Source organism: Terrapene carolina, unplaced genomic scaffold, assembly GCF_002925995.2.
Source record: "Terrapene carolina triunguis isolate 2854851 unplaced genomic scaffold, T_m_triunguis-2.0 Scaffold58, whole genome shotgun sequence".
NCBI lineage: Eukaryota > Metazoa > Chordata > Testudines > Emydidae > Terrapene > Terrapene triunguis.
In genome coordinates this window covers 28,154,923-28,175,801 of record NW_020664409.1, presented here as the reverse complement: position 1 = coordinate 28,175,801, position 20,879 = coordinate 28,154,923, and the positions used below count along the sequence as shown (strand labels likewise).

The 20,879-nt window shown below is 40.7% G+C and overlaps 1 protein-coding gene across 2 annotated transcripts in view; it reads left to right on the top strand.

Moving 5' to 3' along the window:
* The window catches only part of RALBP1 (ralA binding protein 1), a 50,241-nt gene that overhangs the window by 24,683 nt on the left and 4,679 nt on the right, over nt 1-20,879 (top strand). For both annotated transcript variants that reach the window (XM_024213368.3, XM_024213369.3), the window contains exons 3-7: nt 5,156-5,614; nt 9,595-9,944; nt 12,215-12,376; nt 16,191-16,322; nt 17,414-17,521. In XM_024213368.3, coding sequence (XP_024069136.2) covers nt 5,156-5,614; nt 9,595-9,944; nt 12,215-12,376; nt 16,191-16,322; nt 17,414-17,521 — 1,211 coding nt within the window. The remainder of the gene's footprint in view (nt 1-5,155; nt 5,615-9,594; nt 9,945-12,214; nt 12,377-16,190; nt 16,323-17,413; nt 17,522-20,879) is intronic.

The window sequence follows — 20,879 nt, the reverse complement described above, 5'->3', positions numbered from 1 at the left end:
TGTGAGATATTATGAAGTCCCTAGGATTCTCTTACCTTGTGTCAGGCTGTCTAGAGTGGCTCACAACTGACAGTGCCAACCACAGGGCAGACTGTTAAGAAGCAGAGCACAAACCCCAAATTAGTTGAGAGTTCTATAATTAGATTTCACCAACCAAGTATCAACTGTGAACTCCTCAAGCACTATAACAGTCTTAATAAGGAGTCACAACAGTCCCCTTGGGTACTTTGGTCTATCTTGCCACCCAGGCAAATTTACCTTTGTGATAGATGGTCCCTTACACCAAAAATATTTAGATTACTCCCAGTCCCAAAGGTCCAGTCACTTACCCCAGGTCAGTTGTACCTCAGATGTCACACTAAAGACAACGCTTGTAGCCAGTCCTATAATAAACTAACTAAAGATTTATTAACTAGGTAAAAGAATCAGTTATTTATACAATTAAAGCAGGTAAGCATACATACACAAATGAGATACTTTTTGAAACTTAAGACTAATAAAAGCTGCTGCAATATCCAAGGTTTGTTTGTCCTTTAGAGCTAACCTGAGCTAAGCAGCTTGGGGATCTCTTGCTTATGCTTAGAAATATTGCCCTCTCCAAATGCCAAGCAGCATAGTGATACAGTCTTCTAGTCAGGGGCTTTCATACCCTTCCCCGAGAGTTCAAATTGATGTGCAAGTTTTTGTGCCTGTATCTTCTTCATGGGTGTGGGGGAGAGGAAGGAGGGGCAGGATCAGCGAAGTCTTTGTCCTTTGATGGTTGGCTCATTTGGTTTCAGTGGGCCTTCTTGTGTGGAGGACCAGCACTTTGCATTAATTAATTCTTCTTTCCTATTTGCTGAGTTACACAGTTACAGAGGTTTACAATGCAAACACTCAATATAACTTTATACCATGGGTAAGGCTACGTTTTAGTCACAGGTATTTGTAATAAAAGTCATGGACAGGTCTTGGGCTGTAAACAAAAATTCACAGGCTCGTGACCTGTCCATGACTTTTCCTGGGCGGGGGGCCGTGGGCATTCCGGGGGCACCATGGGTGCTGGGGGGGGGGGGGGGGGGCCGGGGCCCCCCGCGGGGTGGGGGGGGGGGGGGGGGGGGCGCGGGGCGCGGCCCGGGGCCCCCCCCTGGGTGGGGGGGGGGGGGGAGGTTGATGGGGCTGGCAGGGGCTTCCTAACTGGCTCCGCGTCCCTGCAGCTCCTAGGCGGCAGGGGCTCCGCTGCTCCCACAAGTGCTGGCAGCCGCGGCTCCCATTGGCCGGGAACCATAGTCAATATGAGCTGTGGGGGCGGGGCCTGCAGGTGCGGGCAGCATATAGACACCCTCTGCCACCTCAAAGCTATAGGGGGGCCATGCCAGTGGGAGCCGGGGAGTCCCCCACCCCAAGGTAAGTGCCCCCCGCACTCCCCAGCCCCCTGTCCCTAGCCCTGATCCCCCTCCCACACACCCAAACTGCTGTTGCTGGTCCAGGGGCTGCCTGGCTCGGGCAGCCCTTGAACCAGCACCAGCCGCTGCAAAAGTCATGGAGATCATGGAAAGTCACGGAATCCGTGACCTCCATGACACTCGCAGCCTTAACCATGGGATACAGATGTTATATGTGAGATCAGTAAATGCAGCACCCTACAAGCGTTTCGTCAAGTCTAAACACATTCTTATAAATTTAACATCTATTTTAACAATGCTAACACACAGGTGAGCCAAATTGGTTTCCAGCTCTGCGTTTGACATTGTTCAGTAAAGCCTAGGGGCCTTGGCATTAGCTGGCACCTGGTCTGCCAGCATCATCCCTTTATGTTCATTATCTCTTCTAAGGCATGTCTACACTATGGCACCACAGCCATGATGCCGCAGCTGTGCCACTGTAGCAACATAGGGTAGATGCTTCTCACCTAGATGGAAGGTGTTTTTCCAGCAGTGGAGTTAATCCATCTCTCTGTCGACCTAGCTGTGTCTGCACCAGTGATTCAGTCAACCTAACTATAGTGCCCAGGGCTCAAATTTTTCACAGCTGTGAGTAATGTAGCTAGGTTGATCTAATTTTTAAATGTAGACCAGGCCTTAGTGTGTGGATTTGTACTTTTGCTTTGTGACATGAATGTAGGTTCTGCTTTGCTTTTCTAAAACCAATAAAATCCTTTACAATGAAAAGAAAATAAAGCAAAGCACTTACTTCAGCTTCTGGTGCTCCCCACACCCAAGGGAGAGCAATAGCCTGAATGTGAACTTACACTCAGGAGTGCTTTATGTATTAAATAACATAATTGGGGAGTGACCTACTTGTAAGTTCGTTACCAAATTTTGGCACAAGTCTAGTAGCTCTTGTTAGTTGAAAGTCTCTAGTAGTAGACAAATTGGGGTGCAAGAGGGAGAATGAAAAAAGTCATTACAGAAGCTAAATATGCGTGCATCTCTGTTCCATCCTTATTTTTAAGAGGCCTATATACGTTGATGTAGAATCGTTGTCAAATTGATGCCATGCATTTTTATGTAGATATAGAAGTATAGATATTATGTGTATTCATGTCAGGGTCACACATAAGATCAGTGTACTCATAACTTCCTTCTGTTCTAAACTTGTTTTTCATCCTACCTCTTCTTGCTTACTTAAAATGGACCTACATATTTTTAAATCAATTAATTGTAGAGACACATGCAGAATGCCCCAAAGAGCTAAAATAAGAGGGCTGTTCACCTCATAAATGATTTAAAATATTTGTTGGGTCAAACACCTGACACACTTAACATACATATCTGGCCCCCTGTGATAGATTGCAATTCTGTAGAATGCAAGATTTCACTAAAAAAAAAAAAAACTCTTAGCACTTGTACAGAGAGCCTTCCAAACATGAAGAGAGTATAACCAACAAAGGAGCTGTCTTCCTGAGAGAGCAGAAAAAACGAAACATTGGCTTTAAGAGATGTTAACTGTCTTCATTCATCTCAGTATTATAATTTAAGCCTATAAACTACACTGTATGAGTCAGATTTAGCTTGTATTGCACAGTTATGCAACTCTGTACACAAATTGGGTTAATCATATATCCAAGGGCTGGTCCACACTACCCGCCTAATTCGGCGGGTAGAGATCGATCTTCTGGGATCGATTTATCGCGTCTCATCTGGACATGATAGATCGATCCCAGAAGCGCTCCCCCATCGACTGCAGAACTCCTGCTCGCAGAGAGGAGGAAGCGCTGTCGATGGGGGAGCCTGCCTGCGCCGCGTGGACCCAAAGTAGGTACTTTTAGTTCGATATAGGAAACGTCGACTTCAGCTACGCTATTCTCGTAGCTGAAGTTGCGTTTCCTATATCGATCCCCCGCCCCAGTGTGGACCAGCCCCAAGGGATTAAAGGATAGAAATAGTGGTTGTCCTAAAAGCGTCCAGAACCATTCTTTGACTAATGATGAATGTAATAAAGTAATCTTATTAACTAAAGTTTAGCTGCTACTTGCTGACTACTTTTTATCCTGGAGAGATCTGCAAACCTCCCATTGTTATCAGTGGTATTTCTTCTGAGGAACATGGGTAGTATATGTTCCTGAACTTGGAGACTTTACACACACACGGCCAAATTAAAATATGAAATTTGGCCCTCTTCACAGAATGAGTTTAACTTGCTTGATTTAACATATGCGTTTGTTTGATCCCTGGAAGCCAGGGTACACCACTTTCACCAGCATGCACTGTGCTGGTGCTGTTACATTAACCAGTTAATCCCCCTGGAACATGAAGTATTTTTGAGGGAGTTAAAGGAGGGTGTGCTGGTCAAGTAATTGCAGTTTATTTAGTATACCTCAGTTCTATGTATATTACATTTTTGGGATTTGAATATAAAAACTTTGCAAAAACTATGTTGTCTATAGAGCAGCTTGGGGAAGCTCCCATCAAGCCTGTCTAAATTATGCTGGGGCCCCTCTAGCCCTTGGAGCAGCCCAGGATCAGAAGGGCACAAGGTGGTTTAAATCCATTTTAGCCCTGTGGGTGCAAGCATACAATGTCACGCACGGCGCCTGCTCTGAGGACCTTACAAGCCAAGTTTAAAAAAAAAAAAAAAAAAAATTATAAAATCTTGTCCATTAAGAAATGGCTCTTGACTTAACTCTGTCCTTCCCTCATGCAAATAATAGGCTAGTTTCATGTTCCAGGAGTTTTTGACTAATGGAACAATATCAGGAAAACCTCATTCAGGAGCATCACATCAGAGCTAGAGCTGATTATCCACAACTTTAGGGGAACCTAAAAACTACATCTTGCATGTAAAATCTCTGCTTTGTTGAACACATTTCTTGTTTACTTTAGCTCTTTGGAATATTGAGCATGTAAACCTATAATTAGTTGGCTTAAAAAAAAAAAAAACTTCCAATCCACCTTTAAAGATTTTCCTGTTCTTGCCTAGAGGATAGGCAGGGCTAGCTGCAGAGGCGTAGCTTATAAAAACTCGTGTGCATATAGTTCAGAGACAGTACCTTGTATTTTGCAGCTGAAGTATGGTGTTACTAGGCTGTGACTTTGGAGTTGCAATCTCACATAGGCTACATAAGGCAAACGTAGAACTGCAATAATAGGTAATATGTCCGTACAGTTGGAAAAGTAAGATTCCCCCCTTTTAATGATACTTTGATCTGAGGCTAAAATTTAATAATTTCATACGCCTCTTAAGAAGATTCTTAACATTTTCAGAAAGGGAGTGAGCAATTAAGTGACTCCACCCTTGGCATAGTAATTTATTAAAGCTGAACTTGTGTAGCAGATGATTTTTCTTAACAGCAACTTTTATACTGTTGATTACAGGAACATAGAAGTTGCCAGACAGTTGTTTTATTTTGCATTTCCTTGACTATTAAGTGGACAAATAGCACATAAGATGGACATTGTCATACTGAGTAAGTATTTAAAATACCAAATGTTTAGGTGATTCATGAGATGTGTTCATATTGGACAGAACTGTGAAATGCTGACTTAATAATTGCCCTACTTAATGCTGCAAAAAGAAAAATGGATCTTTTTTAGTTGTAGGCAGGTACCATGTCTCTTTCAATATTACCCTTTACCCCTTTTTTCTCCTTCTAGACTTTTTTTTTTTTTTTTTTTAATAAATTAAAACAGGTTGTAACTTTCTGCCCCTTGCTTTCTCTTCTTTCTCCCAATAGCGGAAGGTTATGCTGCCTTCCAAGAGGACAGCTCTGGTGATGAAGCTGAAAGTCCTTCCAAGTTGAAGCGGTCCAAAGGAATTCATGTTTTCAAGAAGCCCAGCTTTTCCAAAAAGAAAGAAAAGGATTTTAAAGTAAAAGAAAAACCCAAAGATGAAAAACATAAAGATGACAAACACAAGGAAGAAAAACATAAAGAGAAGAAGTCAAAAGACTTAACAGCAGCAGATGTTGTAAAACAGTGGAAGGAGAAGAAAAAAAAGAAAAAGCCAACTCCAGAGCCAGAGGTACCTCAGATCGATGTTCCAAGTTTCAGGCCGGTGTTTGGGATTCCTTTGGCTGATGCAGCAGACAGGACCATGATGTACGATGGCATTCGCCTGCCAGCAGTTTTCCGTGAATGTATAGATTACATAGAGAAGTATGGCATGAAATGTGAAGGCATCTACAGAGTTTCAGGTATACTGGGCACATCTAAGTGCAGATTTTCAAGGCTTTACCTTCATTTGTCCAAAAAAAATAACATGAATATAGTACTTTGCCCTTCTCCACACATCCACTCCACATGTATAGTTTTACTCATTTAATTGCATAAAAGACTGCAGTTTTATTGAAATTAACTATGTAATTGTAAGCCAAGCTATGGATTTGAAATTCCTGAAAGATGGCTTATGTGATAGTAGAGAAAAAAATTCTATGTTCTTAGCCTGTGGAGTAGGAGATGGTTAAGTTACAAAACCAGTCTCATGGTGTAAGGGAAGGGAAAGGTTTATAAGATGCACGGGTGTTCAGTATTGAACCTCTCCTTCTCCAATGTTTCCATAGCATGGTCACCCACTTGCTGAAGGTGGCAACAAAAATGTATATGGTTTGGTCTTTTTGAAGGGGTGGAAACTAGGTATGTAGCATAACGTGCCTTTGAGGCAAGCCATAGATGCTAAAACTTTTTGATCAGTGCTTGCAATGAGTATATTGCTCCCTTATTAGAAATAAGATACAATTCTAGCTAATGAAAATGGAGATTTGGTGGGGAGTTGAAGTAATAAATAGGTTACTCCTGACTTTGCTTTCCCCATCCACTTTCTTTCTAATTTTCTTCCAAAAAGAACTTAAATATATACAAAACCTTTCTTTTTGTCTTTCAGTAAATCAACTAGTAATATAGAACAGCAGTTGAGAATTTCAGCTTGGATTTGAAGAAACACACTGGTAGTAACACCAAGATAATTAGCAGCCTTAGTTGTGTAACATTGATCTACATACAAGTACCAATGGTTTTAGTCATTATTTAAATATACAGCTATATTTGATTTGTGAAAGCCACTTGCAATATGAATCGTGCAAATATTCCAAGTACAGTACTTGAGCTGTAGAACAAAAAAGGACAGAAAATAAGAAAAAGCATTTAGAGCAAGTAAAATATGTATGATCTAAATCTATAAAACAGCGAAGAGAACCAATTTAAAAGGCTTTATTATGATACATGCATGCCGTTGATATGCGTGGAATTTGTTGGGGATGCAAAGATAAGGCAATAGTAAAAACTGTTTCTCAGACCTTGTATTTCAGAGCATTCAAATGATCACAATGTCTTGCAGAAATATAACATGCTGTGGGTTTTTGTTCGGTGACCTATTTTTGAGCTCTCTCGGCATTCTCTAGTGCAACATTCCCCTCCTCTCATGTGAAAGACAGTTCAAGTTAAGCTTATTAGTTGAATCAGATTCCTCGTTCCTTTACGATGCAGATGTATTAGTTTATGCAGTTGCATATGATTTCAACCTATATTTGAGACTAGGTCATAACAGCAGAAACAGTTCCTCATAATTTGAGGTCTGGGAATTCTGTGCCTAGGATGATCTTCATTTTCCTTGGATAGACTTTTCTTTATTCACAATATGCTGTCTAGTTCTGGGTCTTTTGGTGGGAAACGCATTTAACCCACCACCTGCCACATTTACCTTATAGCCATACCAAAATTCTCAGTTTTAAATTCCTCTGTACATTTCTGCAGGGTGAACTGAATTAAATCATCCATTTTAATCATGATTTAAATCAGCACACAGGAAATCTTGTTTTGAATAATCGATTTTAATTATGGTTTACATTTGTAATTTTTAATTATTTTCCTAAATTATTTTCCTATTTTATTGGTTAGTAACCAATAAAACATGTTGATTTGCAAGTGAATATAGCATTAAATTTGGTACTCTTTTTTGCTGACCAAGAGGATACACTGTATTATATACATTTATTTAAGCAATTATGTAACTTAATTTATATTTATTCAGATTCTTACTTATTATATTTTGCCATGTTTAAAAACAGCAAAGGATGCATTTTTTATTTACTAGACGATTAATTGTTTACGTATTTACGTTTACGTATGTGTCAAGCTCTATAAGAATGGAAATTCAAATTCAATTAAAAATTCACAAAAACAGCATTTTAATATTTTTATTAAATCTACCTTAAATGTGATCAATATGGAAGCAAAAAAAATTTATCAAAACATGTTTTGTATTTCAAACTAATAAACCAAACTAAGTATTATTATCTATAGTTAGTGAATTGAACTGATTGTTTCTGGTCACCATGTCCTTCTAGATTTTAGAACTAGTAGATCTTACCCTCTTACTCCCAGGTTTTTATTCATAGATTGGAAAAGGAAAACCAGCTTGACTGTTTTTTCAGTTCCTGGTTGGTTTCTTAACTTTGAATGAACGAGTCATTGAACTGAACTAGTTGAATAAACTGAAATGAAGAAAATATTTTTTTTGCTCCTGCAGAGACTGCTGCTGTCAAATGCTGGTTTAGTAAACTCTGGTTCTAGGTACTCAGCCAGTTCAGTGGTTTGACCTTCTGTAAAACTTGGCAGCAAACGTACTGCTTAATATTATTTTTGTACTTTAAATTAAATTATTTTAATAGATTTTAAAATGTTTAGGCCTTAACATAGGTTGCTAGTTTCAAATTTAATTTTAAATAGGTTTATTTTTAAAAAATTAACCTGTATTTAATTTAAATGAAAAAAATCTGATTTAAGTAAAAGACTAATTTTTAAAATAAAATCAATTTTTGTTGTTTTGGTTTTTTTAAATAAAATTAGGCTTTTGTATTTAAAACAAAAATAATCAATTTTTATCCATCTGCATTTCTGCAGAAAACTGTATCAAAGCCCTCCCATTGACTGACAAAGATTCTCCTGGTTTTGGGGATCAAAACGCTACTTGGATATTGGGTAGTTTTTTCTAGTCATACAATAAATATACACTTTGACACAGATAGTGCCCCGAACCAAGAGTTTTAAATATCATGCCTCCCAGGAAGGATGACTGATTGGAAATTGGCAAACAAGAGTTGTTGTTGTTTTTTAAAGGAGGTCTCTGGATTTGTGGGGGGCTGTTGTTTAGAGATTATTCTGTAATATTAAAAGTTAATTGCAAGTATTTTTTAATAAAAATACTCATTTTAGGGCTACCTGCTGAATTCCAACTGAGAGTTTAAATACACAAGTGATCTTAAACTTTTCCCCTTATTTTAGGTGCTTTGGCTCCCACATTGATCTGACATTGCATCAATTTCTATGATCATGAAACCCTGGTAGAGCATGCAGGCAACTTACTTGGGGGTGGGGTTCAGGTAGGTGCCATTGCTTTACTATATAGTGTGGTTTAGCAGTGGGTCTTTTGGTATATACAAATATTTAAACTTTATAAAATCATACCAATATGGTAAAGCAGTGTCTCTTACTTGTTTAACCCCTCCACACACACGTGTGCTCGTGCTGTCAGGCTGGAACTGTGCTTCAGCTCCACAACCTTTTCACATCAGAGCAGGAGCCAATCTTTTTTGACTTCAGAGGATCTAAAACAAAACACATTATACTAGCTTATGTGCATGAATTCCCTTCTTAGTCTTGTTTTTAGAGGCATTGAGCACAAAACCTTACTGGTCTTGGCTTTATTTTGTAACATACAGGTCACCTGGAGAGGTTTTTTCTGAAGTAACTTCATTCTTTGTAGGGAGCCATGGAAATAAAAAAACATCTAAAAAGAAAAAGTGTGTGTAAGGAGGGGTGGGCAGAAGAAAACCTGTAAGTCTAAAGCTGTGTCTACACTGCAAATTAAGGTGTAAATAGCTGCCAGCTTTAAGTTAGCTAGCCTGGGTAACAGTAGCAATGAAGACGTGGCGGAATGGTCCCTGGCGTGGCCTAGCAACATGAGTAAGCATCCTGAGTCCATGGAGGGCTTATATTAGGGCCTGTGCTGAAGCCCGTGCCACCACATCTTCGTTACTGCTGTTACCGTCACTAGTTAGATGAAAGCTAATGGGTATACAATTCACGTTAATTGGCAGTGTAGACGTACCCTAAATGTAAAGATGGTTGATGTATTTGTTTTCAAGGTCTCTTTAATTTCCAATCTAAATATTTTAAGGAATAAAATCAAAGGTGGATGAACTAAAAGCAGCCTATGATCGAGAAGAATCTCCCAACTTGGAGGAATATGAGCCGAATACCATAGCCAGCTTGCTGAAACAATATCTACGAGAACTGCCTGAAAACTTGCTTACCAAAGAGCTAATGCCCCGCTTCGAAGAGGCTTGTGGGAAGAGCACAGAGGGGGAAAAAGTTCAGGAGTGCCAACGCTTGCTGAAGGAGTTGCCAGAGTGTAACCATCTCTTAATTTCTTGGTTGATTGTGCACATGGACCATGTTATCGCAAAGGAACTAGAAACAAAAATGAACATCCAGAACATTTCTATAGTGCTCAGCCCTACTGTTCAGGTACATGCACAACCCAACAAGTATGTGAGCTGTATTGCAGTCCTAGCAAGAGATTCTTTAAAACGTCCTCTCTTAGAAATGTGTACTCAAACTGTAAATGTTATATTGCAGTTGAATAATAGCTTCTCTTCATGTATTCTTCAGGACTTAATATTTTGGTTTTACTTATTCCTAATGTGGGCTAGTCTGAAATCCAGATGAACATATTTGGCCTTTAAATATAGTTAAATAATGTAAGCATTATAAACACTGTTGTATGATTAGTTTTACAAGTAAGCTAACAGTGTGCAGTGAGAGAGGAGGAGTGGAAGCCTTTGATACCTATAGTTGCACACACACTTCATTAGAATTTGTTAAAGTTGGTGGTTTAATGATTTATCACTGAACAATATTGTATTATTGCTTAACTCCTATATCAGGCCAGTCAATCCAGTTCTGTAAACACAGATTTTCCTCATGAAATAATTATTTGGATATATTGGCTAAGTATCAATTAATATATTATCAGAAGAAATCAAATGGACCTAGTGAGAGTTTTGAGCAATAACTGGATTACAGCTTAATTTTTAATTATACTTTATATTTTAAATTGGTCACCGTTTGGAATTGGAGTTTTGCTGCATAACGCACTTTGTGATTGGGGGTTTTCAGGATTTTGTAATCTCAGTTAAGGCCCTCCAGCAACAGGGTTGGGTTTTACTCACTGATACTTTGTTGTGGCAGCCACACTGTCCTGTCCTCCTCCCTAACAGAATAGGCATGAAATTAATGCAACATAACTCATGTCCTGTCATGACTTATTGCTTAAATAGATTTAGGCAATAACATAAATTGGTGTCAGAACTCTGTCACTTATTTCAACACAAGTTGTGAATTTCCATTTGATAGATCATATCAAAACAAATCTAGTCTCAAGGCAATGAGCATAACGGCAGCTCTTTCGAAAACATTTTGTGGCCAGCTTTTTCCCCCATTTAAAGTATTTGAGACATGTTAAAGGATATTTTAAATCTGTTGAAATATTGGGGAGAAATAGAGCAAGTGGTTATTCATGCATAACTCAATGATTCTCTTATTTTTTTTTAACACTTCACAATATGGTAGACATTACTAGCAGCCCTGTACAGACTCTGTTGTTGGATTATCCTTTAAAACTGTAAATACTAGTTTAGCTGAAGTCTGTATCTGTAAGGAAGTGGGGGTGTCATTCTGAGCATTTTAGCAAACATGATGTTTGCATTCTAGGCTGTGTGGCCTGGTAGAGTTATAAAATATGTTAACCCTTTAGTCTGAGAGTTAGGCCAGTCGACACTACAGACTGATATCGGTATAACTACTTTGCTTGGGTGTAAAAATCCAGACCCCTGAAAGACGTAACCCTCCATGTAGACCACACTATGTCGATGGGAGAGTTTCTCCCATTGACATAGGTACCGCCTCTCGGGGAGGTACATTTACTACACCTATGGGAGAAGCTCTCCTGTTGGTGCAGGCGTAGCTTCACTTAAGCGTTACAGAGGCACAGCTACATTGGTGCAGCTGCGCCGATGCCGCGTTTTAAGTGTAGATCTGCCCTCAGTTTCCTGATGTTCCTGGCTTACTCCAGATTTTTAAGGTTCTGAGTTTTTCATACCCACTGATATCTTAAAAACATTTAGCAATTGAATGAGGTAATACAGTCTGCTATAAAGGAGTCGCTAAGTCTGTTAAACACAGACGTAAAGACAAATGATCATTCTCTTTTTGCAGTAAGTTATAGAGAGAAAAATCAGCTTGGTGGATAAAAGGGAAAAAAACATAACTGGTGCAGTACAGTTCTTGTAAGGTCTCTCTTGTCTGTCACTAGCACTGACTTCACATTTTTGTGTGTGGAGACAGGCCTAACAAGACACTAGCAAATTTCTGTGTCTACCATTTATAAAGCTAATAGTTGCAGGCCAACAACTTTTAGCTTGGCAATATAATGTCTCATGGTCACCAGAGAGTACAGAGACCACTAAGTGAATACAGCGTGGTCATGCTTCCTTCAGGCTAGCAGCAGATCATGAATTTCAGACATAATTTTATTTTAAACCAACCCTTGAATCTACTAGAAGTAGTATTGATTAGCTTGTCTGAACATAGTTGTAGCTATAGCCCAAAGATTGGAAAAAAGCTTACATCCTTTGTCCGGTAAGATACAATGTAGGGCAAATGTACCATTGATAATAACGGGCATTGTGTTAAAAAATCACTTTCTGAAGCAGTATTTTCACTGTCATTTCTTCCAGATCAGCAACCGTGTCCTGTATGTATTTTTTACACATGTCCAAGAGTTCTTTGGAAATGTGACTCTAAAGCAGGTGACAAAACCCCTTCGCTGGTCTAATATGGCAACGATGCCAGCACTGCCAGAAACACAGGAAAACATTAAAGAGGAAATCAGACGACAGGTTTGTCTTTACCTCAGTGGGTTAACAAATGTGTCTGGCCTGAAGATTATGTTCTTGGTCAGGCAGCTGAGACCTGATGGAAGTAGATCTCATAGATAGTAGTGATGGCTTTTACTTTCCCATGTGCTGTAACAGTTTGCTGCAAACTCAGTCATGTGGCTGAGTAGTTGGTATTTTGTTAATGTTTCCATTGTATTTGGGGGAAGATATGTTGCACTTCTGTAGAGGCATATAGAAAAACCAAGTCTTGTACTAATTACCTTGTGAGCTATTTCAAGGACTTTCTGAAGGTATGGGGATAGTGGGGACGATGTTTTGCAGGTAAGTGGTTTGTGTAATATCACTTCATAGCATGCTCTAGGACTTATTTAAATGTGTCTGAAGTTCATTACTAACAGGCCAACAAAATGTGGTAATAGGGGATGTGGTATAGAGTTCCAAACTTGTGGAACTGGAAAGGTGACTTTTGTCAGGGACTGCTTCTCTGGTGCGCTAGGGTTGCTTTGTGCTGCCTCAGCAATCTCCTAGAACTGGTTTGCCAGGCTGCTGGAGGATTTCCCCTTGCCTGTGGAAATCCAGAGGTGATGTAGAACTGCTGCAGCACCTCTTGCACCACCTGGCTTTCAATGCAGGAACAGGAGCTGAGGCATCCCTATATACTGGTGACTCCAGCTGCTATAACATCTTCTGGGAGCTGCAGCAGTTGGTTTAAAATACAGCAGCCTTCAGACTGCTCAGGATTGGGATGTTAGGGCTCAAAGGGCAACTTTCCAGTCCTTCTCCTAACATGTGCTGCACACCACACTGCTGAAACAGCAGATAAGGGCCAGGATTTCTGGGGAGATAAATGGTTATAAGTGTCTCTTGGAATGGGTGCAACTCTCTGGAGTTCAGTTCAGGGCTGAAGAGCTAGCTAAACAGAGATGCCTTCCATGAGTATGGGAGAAGATGGCACTAATAACCCACTGGATAGAGGAAGGAGAATGGAAAAGGAGCTAGAACTATTTGAATTTTCTTCTAGCCTAGTTGCAGTTCAATGTTAATGTAACTTCCAACATATGCTACCCATGCCAATGCTGGTGGTTTTCCCATATCATTCCTTAAGACCTCCAGAAAAGATCTTTTGTGATAGTAGTAAGTTTAGATAAGGGGAAGGAAAGGGTATCTTATTTTATAAGTCTTTTGAATGGACTTTCCTCTTTGTATAAAGATTTGTGCATTTTAATGTCTGTCTCTGCTTCCATGTGTCTTATAATTTTCTGTGCATTCTTGGCATGCAGTCTTTATTATTGTATATTAGCACTAAGAGTAAATTTGAAATTGCAACTTTCCCTAACTCGATTCTGCTGTTTATAATTAAAGGAACTGAAACTTGAGGTGGTGAGGGAAAGCAGCCCATGTAAATAATTTATTATTTGTATTACTGTAGCACCTAGGAGCCCTAGTTAAGAACCAGGTACTAAGGGTTATACAAATTCAGAACAAAAAGATGGTTCCTCCCGCAAAGAGCTTACAATCTAACTATAAGACAAAACACAACAGATGGATACAGATAGATGGGGGAATACAAGGAAACCATGAGACAATGTGGTTAGCATGGTAGGTAGTGATCTCGGCACACTAGTAGCCTAACTGTTGGCAAGTTTTTTGCAGGCATCTTGGAAAAGAAGAGTTAAGCAGGGATTTGAAGGCTGGTAATGAAGTAATTTTGTGGATGTTTACGGGGAGCTCCTCCTAAACAATAGGGGCAGCACAGACAAAAGCAAGAAGGTGCTTGTTTGAAAATGTATTAAGTAGGCAATGAAGAATGGTATCATTTGCCGATTTTAGGCAGGAGTCAACGTCTCAGTAGTGAATGAGAGTCGATTGGTAGGGTAGGGATAGGCCGTAAAAGGTCTTGAAAGTGAAGACAAGTAGCAGATGTTTGATGTGATGGGGAAGGGAGGAGCCGGGCGGGATGCAAAGAGAGAATGTGACCTGGCCAAAGTAACAAGCTCAGAAAACGATCTTTGGAGCAGCATTCTGAATAGATATGAGCAGGGCAAGATTGCATTTGTCAAGGCTAAAGGAAAGGATGTGGCAGTAATTGAGATGCAAGATGTTACGAGCCTGGATGAGAGTTTCAGTTGTGCGGATGAACAGGAAAGGCCATACCTTTATAGATATTACACAGAATGAATCATCAAGATTTAGATATAGACTGGACGTGGGGTCCTAGGTAGAGGTGCGAGTCAAGGATGATGGCCAGGTTATGGGCCAGTGACCGTCAGGATGGTAGCATTGTCCACAGTGATTAAGAAAGAAGGGAGAGGGTTTGGAGGGGGGAGATTAAGAATGATATTTTCTAGCCTTGTTGAGCTTGAGCTGAGAGCTTGATATCCCCAATGAAATGTCAGAGCGACAGGGCAAGATTTTAGTTTGGACAGAAGATGAAAGGTGTGGAGTAGAGAGAGGAAAATCTGAGAGTCATGTGCAGAGAGATAGTAGTTGAATTTGTGCTTTTGGAGGAGATTACTCAGAAATAAGGTGGAAAAGGAGAAGGGAATGGGACCAAGGACAGAGCCCTGTGGAATCCCCATAGAAAGTCGGAGAGTGGATGAGGAGGATCCTTTGAAGGACACACTGAAGGAGAAATTAGAGAGACGGGAGAACCACGAGAAGACAGTCTTGGAAGCCAAGGTGAGGACAAGATTTCAACAAGAGGAGCGTGGTCAATAGTGTCAAAGGTGGCTGACAGGTTAAGGGAGATAAGGATGGAGTACTAGTTCTGAGCTTTGGCTAGGAAGAGGTTAAGACTTTGGCAAGTGTGATTTCAGTGGAATGCAATAAGAGGAATCCAGATTGGAGAGGGACCAGGATGGAATTGGAGGAGAAGAAATCCAAACAGCGAATGAAAACGGCATGTTCAGCGAACTTAAAGATGAAAGGAAGAGGGGCTGAAGTTGGAGAGGCAGCTGGGATCAAGGGTCAGGTTTTAAGCTTTGAGAGACTAAAGCATGATCATATTGTGAGAGGGAAGAGTCTGACGAAGTGCGTATTCACCCACGAAAGCTCATGCTCCAATATATCTGTTAGTCTTAAGGGTGCCACAGGACTCTCTGTTGCTTTCTTGGAAGTAACTGGCCAGTTCCTGTGTGGAGAGGGAAGTGGAGGGTTTAAAGAGCAAGTCAAAGTTAGTGAAAAGGCAGCTGGGATTGAGGACATGGAATTAATAAAGTTGGAGAAGTAGAGTGGTTTAGCTAGGAAGATGACAGAACTGAAAGAGGAGAGAATGAATCTGTAATAGAAAAAATTGGCCAGGTCATGGGATTTGTGCCAGACACACTCCACAGCATGAGAGCAGGATTGGCGGAAGAGGATGTTTGGGGTGGCCCAAGGCTGGGGGTTGGCAGGGCAAATCTTGTGACAGGCAGGAGAATCAGTGGAACAATCATATCAGTGGAAAACAGGCTAAATCTAACATCTCAGAAGGAAGGAATAGAGTGATGTCTGTTTAGCCATGAATGCTTTATACAACCAAAATGAAGGTGGTTATGATAGCAATGGAAATTACACTTTTTTTTCCCTCTAGAAGGAAACCAGTGAGTTCCCTACTTGGAGTCCAGGTTCTTGTGTCTACAAGAGATTGTGGTATTTTTCAGTTTCCCCTTCTGTAAAATGGGGATAATGTATTGACCTCTTCTGTAAAGCACTTTGAGTCCTACTGATGAAATGCACCATATAAGAGCTTGGTGGTGGTGGTGTTAGTGTGTATTATTAGAATGTACTTGTATAGCACTGAGTGGTGAATATGGTGCTTTTGGTGTTATTCTAGGAGTTCCTTTTAAACTGTTTACATCGGGACTTGCAGGCGGGGATAAAAGACTTATCCAAAGAAGAGAGATTATGGGAGGTACAAAGAATTTTAACAGCCCTCAAACGGAAACTAAGAGAAGCTAAAAGACAGGTGGGTCACTTTATCTGTTCATTGCCAAACCTTTTAAATTCATAGATTGCAATTGCTGTGGGCATATTTTTGACCTGTTCAGAGATATGACTAAAAGTCATCTTGTAATTTCCTGTTATAATAGCTTCAGTGACATGCACAATTTTTTTAACATGAAACTAACTTATTTTCAGGACCTCTCATTGCAATGTGCTGGAGGTGTTCTAAGAGAGGGTTAAGGTGTGTTTAATTTGGATTTAGAAAGGGTAAATGTTGCTATGGGATTTTGGTTTGATTTTCTTGCTGCATATCCTGTCTGTTTGATCTTGTTGTTAGCTTGTAAGTACTAAAAAAGGCAAGTGGAGGATTTTCTAAACATTAAAGTTGCTGGGTAATGCAAACAACTGGCAGGACTGAGTAGATAACTAAAAGGTTTGCTATATTCAGGGTTCCAAAAGGATGAGAGTTGCTTAAATGTGAGAGCAGAAATGGATTTTTAGAGGAATAGGTGAGCAGTTACTTTGCTAATGTCAATGTATCACATAAGTTCCTGAGTCCTACTATTCCATTTGTTTCCAAAGGACATCCATTTAAAATTGCAGTTCTGAATGCTCACAGCGGTTCAGTAGGAAAGGGGTTGAATTTTCCCATTGCACTTTTTTTTCCCCCAGTGCCTTGTTTTTGAGTTGTGCTTTCAGTCCAGTTTTTGATTTTCAGTCTTCGGTTACATTGACCTTGAGCCTTAAGAATCTGTATTCATCAAACACATCACTCTTGTGCGCATAAAGCAATATGTCCTGAAGAGCCAATACATACAACTCCAATTGATTATCTACCCTGCAACATCCACAGTCTGCTCTATACATACTGCTTCCCCAGAACAAGTGAATCCAAAAGCTGTCCTTATTTAACTACCATATGTCCCAGAAAGGTGGACAAGTGATGAATGACTTCTGGATACTGTTTTAAAAAACTTGAAATAAAAACAGAAATCTTCTCTGGGGATGACTGACAATAAATGCAGGCTTTGGACAGATACTTGAATAGGATTGTATTCTATAATGTGGTGATGTGGCCGGGTAGCCTTTTAATCCAAACTTCTGTCACTGCAGGAGTGTGAAACAAAGATTGCTCAAGAAATTGCCAGCCTTTCGAAGGAGGATGTCTCCAAAGAGGAAATGAATGAAAATGAAGAAGTTATTAATATCCTACTCGCCCAGGTGGGTGGTGTTTTTAATCCCATTTTCCTTCTATTCTTCTTACCCTTCTGTTAATATACCAGCAAAGCAAGTTTTGGAATACGAACCAATGACTAAAGAGAAGCAAATATATTTCAGGTTTATTAAAGAAACCTTTGCTTGTTAGTAAAGTTAGTCAGTTAAAGAAGGCTGTAATGTTCTCTTATTCTCTGTATTTGCACCATGGGAAGCCCTGCTATATTGTCTGAATGGTAGGTGTGAGATAGTTCAAGAATGGGGACGGAATAGGTGGCTGGTTGCTGGAATGATCCTGAACCCAGAGTAGGCACATACTGTAACAGGTGCTAAAAAATCCTGTGCACATGAAGGGTTCATATTTCTATTGCATATTTAAACATTTTTCATATCTAGTACCACAACTATTCCTTAATATAGTCTAGTTAACCCTGTTAACTGTTTCACTGTTAATCAAAGAGAGGAGAGATTATCGTATTATGAGGTTTTCCACAGTCTGATCGGTGTCTCACTTTGGCATCACCCATAGGTGAAGCTTTGGTTGTGGGAAGAATTTGCAGAGCACTACCACTATTTTCTCCCAGTCTGTTCCCTAATTGGATGAAGATCAAGACCCTTTTTTTTCCCCTTCATTTTAATTGTGTCTGAAAGTCTTGATAAGCTGAGGTGAGACTGGACATATAAGGCTGGTTTTGAACCGAAAGTTTAATGTACATTACAATAGAAATGTACTGATTAACTGAGCACTTCGCATTGATGCATCACAATTATATTTAATTTAAATGCTATAAAAGAGCTTTGAATCTTCCTAACTTACCTGAAGCCTGAGAGCTAGAGGAGACATCCTCCCCTGAAAACACTTCAACTCCAGCACAAATGCTTGCAGTCTACTTGAAAGTCAGAGTTTAAAACCTACTTTCTCACCCAGAGTGAGATTTGCAAAAGTACTTAAGTGTCAAAACCTCACACTTGGGTGTCTAGGCACCTAAATCCCAGTTTTAGGTTCCACAAAACTCCCGCTGAACCCTGAAGGCACCTAAACTCACTTGATGTCTACATTTTCAGAGTATAAGTTCCCTCTGTGCCTAGGTTTCTGCCTCTGAGCATGCACACTGCTGCCTCCCGCTAGGTGTTGGGATACCTACCTTCTGCCTAAGCCCCAGTGTGATGCACAAGCCAGGGAAAGGTAGGCGTTCTCCTGCCAATCTTGTGTGTGGAGCCTGACCTGGTAGGTGTGCTCAGAGGCCACCTATTGCATCAGTCAAAAAGTGGCTAGAGGAGGTGGCAGCAGCAGCACCCACCATATAACTTTTATCCCGGTGGTTGGAGCACTCACCTGGGATGTGGGAGACCCATGTTCAATTTCCCCACCTCTAGCTGAGGGGGAGGAAAAGGATTTGAACAGGAGTCTCCCACCTCTGAGTGCTCTGAGCTATGGGATATTCTGATCTGGGGCTCCCTCAGTCTCTCCTGTTGAAGCTGTTCCATTGTGGATAAATAACTAGGTACTGGAGCAGGGACTTGGGTGTCTCAATACTCAGGTGGGTGCCCTAACCACCAGGCTATGGAGTCAGTCTTACTCTCTGGCCCAGTGACTCTTTAGTTATTTATCCACAGGAGCTCTTAAAGGAGCCCTACATCAGAATATCCAATAGCTTAGAGATTAGAGCATGCTGAGAGGTGGGAGACCCCTGTCAAATCCTTTCTCCCCCTGTGCCAGAGAGGGGAATTGTACCTGGGTCTCTCACATCCCAAGTGCCTCTGGGCTCCAGGGTATAAGGTGGGTGCCACCATCTCCTCCTCTTGTGGCCATTTTGAGTGGGTTTAGTCTGGTGCCTAACTCATTTTCCCAAGAAATGTCTTAGGCGCCCAAGCACCCTTACTCCAGGAGAAAGGTTCCCATTTGAGAGAGAAGTGCCTGGATTTAGATGCCTATCTCCTTGAGAGCGGCGAGAGTTAGGACCTACTCCTGTCATCTGCATCTCCCATTGGCTAACTTAGGTGGTTCCCTGCCTGGCATGCTGGCTTTTGTGAATTGCAGCCTAAGTCTCCTATATCTTCCTGTTCGTTGTACAGGGAATCTAGGCGCCTAACTCAGGCTTTGTGAATCACAGTGTTGTTCCTGTAATTTTGTGAAGTGGCTAAAAGTTAGGTATTGCAACACTGAGCATCACAATGCCTAAGTCCTTTTGTGAATCTGGGCCCCAGTGTCTGACGTACACTATGCTCATCATGAAAGGGGTTGAGCTACACACAATTCTCATTGGCTTCAGCCCCGTCAGGTCAGACCTCCCTCCAGTTGTTAGTTTTCTCTCTCTTCCTCTCTAATGCCTGAATGAGGGTCAAGACTGAAGCACTTACTGTTTGAGTAACTTAGACTGTTGTTCTCCTTCACTTCTCTGGTTCATGTCTCACACTCTATTGCTCCTCTTTCCAAATACAATTAATTGGAAGCTTTTCAGTTACATTTTTCTACAGATCTCATTCTTGCCTGCATTTTTACTGTGTTATCAGCAACAAGGTAACTAAAAACTTGTCACTGAAGGAGGCTCATTAGGTTTGATGTAATAAGTTAATCTTGTCTTATTGGATAGAATGCTTGCTAGGTAGCCAAATAAGTTTTGTGGTCTTCTTAAACCCTTTAGATGTGTTATTTTTGAAAAGCATAATTAAAAAAAAAAAAAAGGTACGTGGAGGTGTTTCCTTCCTCAGTTCTGCATTCTTTGCTCCTAGTCTCTTTGGAATTGACACAGAGGAGTGCAAGTTTAAAGTTTGTTTTACCCATTGGTTTTAAGTAAGCAGGCTAGAGTTAAGGACTTAAAATTTCCAGATCTTTGAAACAAGAAACACCTTTTCTTAATGCAGGGAGGCTGGAACAAGTGAAAGGAGACAAAGGCCTGGGCTCTCATAAGAAGCCTGGCAGGAAAGAGATTGATGTTTAGGGTGTTTGTCATGTGGAGAGAGTGGTGAGGGAGGTACTCAGCGTTTTCGTCGTCTTTGTCCCAGACCACCATTTTGGCCTTACTGCCACCCACCTCATCTGTTCTCCCCCAGTCTTCTTGGCCCCATCCATCATGACACTTTTCTGCCATAATTCTTGCCACCCACTTTCTATCTTCAAAGGTGAATTTAGGTCTTGTCTGCTTCTGTACTTGGCCCCAGTGGTTCCCCTTTGATATGAGCTTTGGCACCTAATCGAGTATGGGGAGCAGGAAATCCCAGCCTCACACCATTTGGCTTGTGCTGGAATTTGGTGAACCACAGCGCACAACAGTTCAGTAAGAATATCTCAAAGCAGACGTAACTTGATCCCAGATTAATCTTAGCTGTGAGAGCTGATGGACCAGAGGAGTAGAAAGGTTGG